General features: G+C 32.8%; 1 protein-coding gene across 1 annotated transcript; it reads left to right on the top strand.

Annotated features, from left to right (window-relative positions):
- The first annotated feature begins 356 nt into the window (after positions 1-356).
- On the top strand, positions 357-5,570 carry LOC137924727 (uncharacterized). The gene is made up of 4 exons (XM_068768146.1): positions 357-433; positions 3,072-3,198; positions 3,807-4,835; positions 5,348-5,570. The coding sequence occupies exons 2-4, from the start codon at positions 3,082-3,084 to the stop codon at positions 5,462-5,464; spliced, it is 1,263 nt and encodes a 420-aa protein (XP_068624247.1). The 5' UTR covers positions 357-433; positions 3,072-3,081; the 3' UTR covers positions 5,465-5,570.
- Positions 5,571-6,705: the final 1,135 nt, after the last annotated feature.

Raw genomic sequence — 6,705 nt, 5'->3', positions numbered from 1 at the left:
AAATATTGTGCAAAATTATTCAAACGATATAATAAATTGTTTTAATTTTTACTATCCTTGTAAACAGAGACATCTTTCTGCATCCTAACGAATGTAACGGCGCGATCAAGTTACCAGATCATTTAAAAAATATATTATAAAGATTTATTTTATTAATACAGAAAATAATATCTATTTATTATATTTCGATCAAACATTGTGGGCTTTAAACAAAAATTTTATATTTCAGTCAATACAACGCTACGTGTAGAGGTTATAGGAAAATCACGAAATTATTATCGTGTGGTTTTAGTTCCGTTGACAGTGTCATATCAAAACTAAGGTAATTAGTTTGTTCTTGTTATTTCGAAGTTGTTTTTTATTTACATATATATATATGTACGAACATATGCTGCAGTCGTCTTGTTTTATTGCAAGTTATCTCTCAGTAAAGGTAATAAACACAACGTTATATTGTGTTTACTTATTTAGTTATTAATTAAGCTGTGATATCTTGTGTGTGATAAATATTATTATTTTCCTTTTGTACGAAGCATGAAAATACAAAAATCAAATGCAGATTAATATATATATATTTTTGTTACACTTGTTCTATGAATTGTTTTTTTTTTAGTGGTTTGACCTGAATTTTAACTTTAACAGTGATAAGACAAGTTTTTAACTCGGCATTAAATTAAAAATCACAAAGTTTTTCACAAAAGACGGTAATTAATTATTTTGTTATATTACTATAGTTCTGTGAGTAACAAATCATTCCAAATACTATCATATTCCACTAATCTATATTGAAGGTTTTTAGTATGTAATGCTTTTTTATTAAAATAAAGTTCCAAAATGTTTTACTAATCACTTCATATGTAGTAATAAGTATAATAATACTATACAACAAATAATTTAAATACCTTTTTACACTTTAACATAAGTGGAAGGAATTTGATACCAGTACATTGTTCAAACAAAAGATTATCTTGTGCTAGTAATGTTAATCATACTTAATAATTTTATCAACACAATACAGCATTTAAATCAAGACTTATTTAAGTAGAGACAAAATTTTATCTTAACTTTTTTCTCACACTTTTCTTCCTTATTATCTGTGTATTTATTTTCTTAATTCCTGTAAATATCCTGTAAACACAAACACTGGGGCAAGTTTATTATTGTATCCCTCTACACTACCAACTTTTAAATTCATTGCAATACAATCTATTTTTCCCTGGAATATGCTTCACTAAATATAAAAATGGCCAAGAATTCTTACACATTCAAATCAAAAGTTTGGATGCTGTTGATTGATGAACTCACTAAATTTTCACCATAAAATAATATTATTACATTATACTAATACATAAATAACTATTATATTATACTGAAATATAGAATTTAAAGTATGGTATTTTTTCTTTTACCATGTCATTAATTTTGTATATTGGTTATTTATTTCTTCTGAATGTTAACTGGCAGAGAATAATGCTTTCATATACAGCATGATTGGTACTAGGTGTAAAAACTTTAAAAAGTTGAATGTATAACTCATTTGCTGTCAATTACTTAATATATGTATATAAAACGCATCTTTAAAATTCTAACTACTAGGTACTAAAATAAATTATTTTTTATCTGCAGACTTTCGAAAAACTGACACAATTGAAGAGAAAAAAGATTAAAATAAAATATTTCAGAGTTATTGCTTTATACAGGCAGGGTGATAGGAAATAAGGGTAAAAGCTTTAAAGATTTTGGCCAGCAAATGAGCTATATTTTAACCCCCTAAAACAATCATCCTTTATACCCGCTCAATACAAGAAGTGTATAAATAAATGGAATTCCCCTTATCAGCTTATGATAACACTCATTTATCTACTATGTATTAAATGCATGTTAAAGGCAATTGAACTCAAATAAATGATTATAATATAGTATGAAATCCTTAAAAGATAGATATTTATGACCAATAAAGATATGTTCTCAATTTTATACTTCAAAATCTTAGATTTTGTAGTATGTCTCACTAGATTCTTGACTGCATGTATAATATACACTTACCTAAAGTTAGTAGCTTTATAAATAAATATAATTTTCATATGTATATATATTTGTACATATGTTTATATATATGTATACATATGTATATCAAGTCTACAGAAAACATCATTTAACATTGATTAAAAATAAATGGCTTTATTATTATTATTAAGTTATATATAACTTTCTGGTATTATGTGATGGTCTCCAAGCTTTTGAAATAAAAATCAAGCCAATCATTGTTTACATAGATTAATAATCATTACAGATTTATTACATAACACAATATATTTGCAAGATCTACACATAATAACTGGTAAATGGGTTCACACAAGGTCACCCAGAAATCACCGAAGAGATCTATGTTTCACTGTGAGATTGAATCAGAAATAAGGAGATCCTTAAAAGAAACAAGGTCACCGATATAGATCAAAGAATTGCTTGTTTGAAGTGAGAGTGTGCGGGATGTCACTCAAAAGGTTCGCAAGTGGCAACCAGGACCCGCTAACGCGGTGCAAGTAGATTCCTTACTAGGTAGATTGCCGATATAGTTATGGTTGCGGGTAATCGCTGAGTGTGGGCAGTGCAAGTAGTTGTCTATCATCTAATATGAAAAAAAAAATTAAATATATTTATTCAAGTAGACATTTACAAGCACTTTTGTCACAACACAAACCTATTTTAAAACTATAAGTAATAAGGTACCACCGGCTCAGAACACTGATTTGTAAGCCGGCCAGAAATTCAACAGATGCCTTTTGAAATGGAATTTAACAAATTTTCATATGTACATTAAAATATCAGCTAAGTGAATGAGTCAACAATCCAAATTTATAGAGAAGATTTAAAGTTATAAAAGGTTATCTAAGTTATCTCGAGCAACTTATTATATATGACTACAAAATTTAAGTGTTACTAGTTTATTTTTATTTCTTGTATTTATCCTGTGTCTGTTACTACATTTTGTATAAGATTTTATATTATATCACATAAATTACACCCGTTACAATACCAAGAAAAATAATTATTTTATTATGTCATTCCAGGCACATCACAATGACTTATGAGGATTTCAAAACACTGACCGGAATTTCTCCAGCCCTCACCAATGAAAAGCTCACCAACGCCCTCAATGACTGGTTCAAGGAGGATGTCACATTTACTCATTGGGAGGTATAATTTGAAGCTTTTATACAATCTCATAGATATAGTACAATTACGCAGTAGACTTGATAATAGGTTGGCGAAAAATACAGGCTGATTAACAGTTTAACCAAAAATGATAAACTTTTAATGGAAGAATGCACATAAATTTTTCGTCCATTTACAATCACCCTATATAAAGTAATCAATATGAAATACAGTACCTGGCGATAAATATTGCAAATCGATTTTAGAAAAGAGATATTCGGTTAATTTCGGCTTCGTACATCCCTTGAGGGGGCCCTCGATCTTAGTCACTCCATGAAGCGTTAACCTAAGCGATCTAAGAGCTCGACGGCCTCCGGATCTGGTGAAAGAGTAGTTCAGTACCCGGCGATAAATATTGCACATCGACCTTTGGAAAGAGGTAATCGTATAGCACTATCTCTGTCCCACACTACCTATGTCATGTTTTGTCAGTCGTGTATTTCGTGTGACAGAGATAACGCTCTACGAAGCCGAAATTAACCGATTACTAAAAGGGTTATGGCCCCAGTAGCTACATATTCCACGCTGTGTGGAACCAATTCCCCTTTAACTTGCAACACATATTAAAGAAGCATTTGTATTGTTTTCAGTATGTAAGCGATACAGGTAAAGGTGATTCATATTTGAGCGAAGTTATTCGAATAAAAATCCACGGCAACAAACCCGACGGTGAAACAAAACATGTGCAGGTTATTCTGAAGACGATACCGAAGAACGTATGCAGACGGTTAACGTTTAGAAGCGATGAATTCTTTAAAAACGAAATTATATTTTACGAGCGTGTTTTACCGGCATTATTAGAGTTTCAATCTAAAAAGAACATGAAGGAGCCATTTGATAAATACACGAAACGGTTTCTCACACATTGTGATGGGCTAAACGATGTGATATGTCTTGAAGATGCATCTTTATTTAATTACGGAAGCGCTGTAAGACAGGAAGGAATCGATTTTGACCACTGCAAAGTGACAGTTAAAAGCCTAGCGCAATATCACGCGATGTCTTTCGCAATGAGAGATCAGGAACCCGAAAAGTTTAACAAAATAAGCAATGAAGTGTTTGAAAGTTATTACGATGATCGATTATGGAGTTGGTACAGTCGATTCTGGCATCGAATTAGTAACATTGCAATCGATGCAGTCGAAAAAGAATATCCTGATTCGATTTACGTTGAAAAAATAAAACAGTTCGCAGTACCAGAGCGATATAAATACATGATTAAAGCTGTAAATGATAAAACTAATGGAGTAATGTCGCACGGTGATTCGTGGACGAATAACTTTTTATATAAATATCAAAATAATCGTCCAATCGATGCGAAAATAATCGATTTTCAATTGACAAGATGTGCAAGCCCTGTGTTAGATTTAACATTTTTTATCTATGCATGTACGAGTCAGGAAATGAGGTTACAGCATTATAATGATTTACTTAAATATTATTACGAAGTATTGGCAAGACAAATAAGAGATATGGACAGTGACCCTGATAAAATATACCCCTGGGATGTGTTCATGGATGAAATAAAGAAATATTCATACTTTGGTCTCGCGTTCAGTTTTGAATCGACGCCATTTATTGTCTTAGCGCCCGAGGATGCTGTAAATATGGAGATGGAGGTAAGAATTCTGAAAAGCTTATAATTGTACTTTTCTGTAATGAAAACAATTTCATAATGTTTTTCTAGATCAATCTATTATCACTTTCCTAAAAACCAATCACCCTGTATATTTTTTATAAACCTATATACAGAGTAATTGGTTATAGCTGTAAAAGCTGCCATTTGCTATCAATTATTATATCGTACACTTTATCTAAAAACTTATGTTTTCTGAAGTAATAAAGTATGTAATGTACATACATATTAAAAGTAATTATTATGTACTATTTGTCCTTGCAGACTGCTAAAAGATACTGGCCAGTCACATTCCAATAGAAAAAAATAAATTAATGTTACATATTTCAAAGTAATCACTTTATACAGGTGATTAGAAAAGCTTTAAGGATTTTTACTGACAAATGTGCTATAGAAGCTTTTACAACTATACCAATCATTTATATAAGATCACCAGTGTGCTTCCTGTGCAAAACTATTAATTTTAAATTAATCAAGTTAAAATTTATCTTGCAGGGTAATGAAAAACTCAACATTGATGACTTCTGGCAAGTGAAACCGTTTAAAACTAAAGAAGGGAGACTCCGAGAGGCCAATAATGTTGTCCATTGTGTTGATAATGGCTATATATAAAACTGGAGTGCATGTTTAATTTATAAAATTTCTTATAATCATATACAAGGTGGGCCAATAATTCTTTAATATTTAAATCTTACATCTCAAGCAAATACAAGCCATAGGGGACACAGGGAAAGATCTTGCAACTAAGTTGTTTCTTGAAACTAAATCACAAGGAATCGCTTCACAAGGCACTAATGCAATTCTTGGGTAAAACAATTTTATTAAAACAATAGTTTGCTTCCTGTAAGATGCTGATTTCATACTTGAATATTGACTTAAGTAAATACAATTTACGTAACTTAAGCCAATGTCCAAGTGTTCCTTTTATAAAGAAATGTGTGATAAAATTTGAAGAGATGGGATCTATACTAACCATATATAATGTAAAGTATGCATAGTATTGCAGCTCTGTTCTCGTACCTCATATGCGCTTTTCACGTTGACATTTAGTGGAATGTAAATTGAAATGCAGGGTTAACTCCGTAAAGAAACATACAGGATGATGAAATAAATAAACACATTTATTGATCAGATTTACTCGCAAGAATAAAAAACAAAACTAAGTATTTACGATACAAACATTTGTACATCTAATTCTTACAAGCTGTGTTTTGATATGATGTTCTGTGCCCGAGACACAGTGCCGTTGGTTACGGTACCCCTGTATTCCGGTTGTTGTTTTCGTTGTTAGCCTTGTGGGGCTTTTACAACTTTGACGAACTCAAGACTAATAAAAGATTTTTCTACTCTATACTATTTGCCGCCTCCCGGCGTCGGTGCGCTGCGAGGGGCTTGCTGTGTTGCTGCTGCTTTTCTCCTTCGATGGTGGTGTTGGAATCGGCGTCGGTGTCTTGTGTTGTTGTTCTTGCAACTACCTCTCGGTAGTTGCTATTCGGTGCGCCCTCTTGCTTGGGCGTGTCTTGTCACCTTGTGTGTGACTTTCTTGATGGGGGCCCTCCTTGGTTTTTTTGGGGGGCGTCTTTTAATACCTTTCGGGGTCGATGCGTTCTCGTCCGGCATTGCGTGGCGTGGCCTACGCTTTACTGTCGAGTTGTGTTCTGGTTCGTAGTCGGCCGCTTGGGCCACCAGATGGTTAGGGTAGTGTACGGCGTCCTGGAAGTACTTCCTTGACGCCTCTCCGAAGAATTCTTTGATGGTTGGGAGGTTCAAGTCGCTGTGACGACGTTCCTCTGGTAGGGCTCTGCTCCGGTTGCTTTCCGGGCAAAGCGGTTCTGGATTGTTTGCAGGCGCTT

This window comes from Battus philenor, unplaced genomic scaffold, assembly GCF_028537555.1.
Source record: "Battus philenor isolate CCGP_79_NKW_IND1 unplaced genomic scaffold, ilBatPhil1.0.hap1 SCAF_24, whole genome shotgun sequence".
NCBI lineage: Eukaryota > Metazoa > Arthropoda > Insecta > Lepidoptera > Papilionidae > Battus > Battus philenor.
The sequence above is the reverse complement of the archived record's forward strand: the minus strand, read 5'-3'. Positions and strand labels throughout refer to the sequence as shown.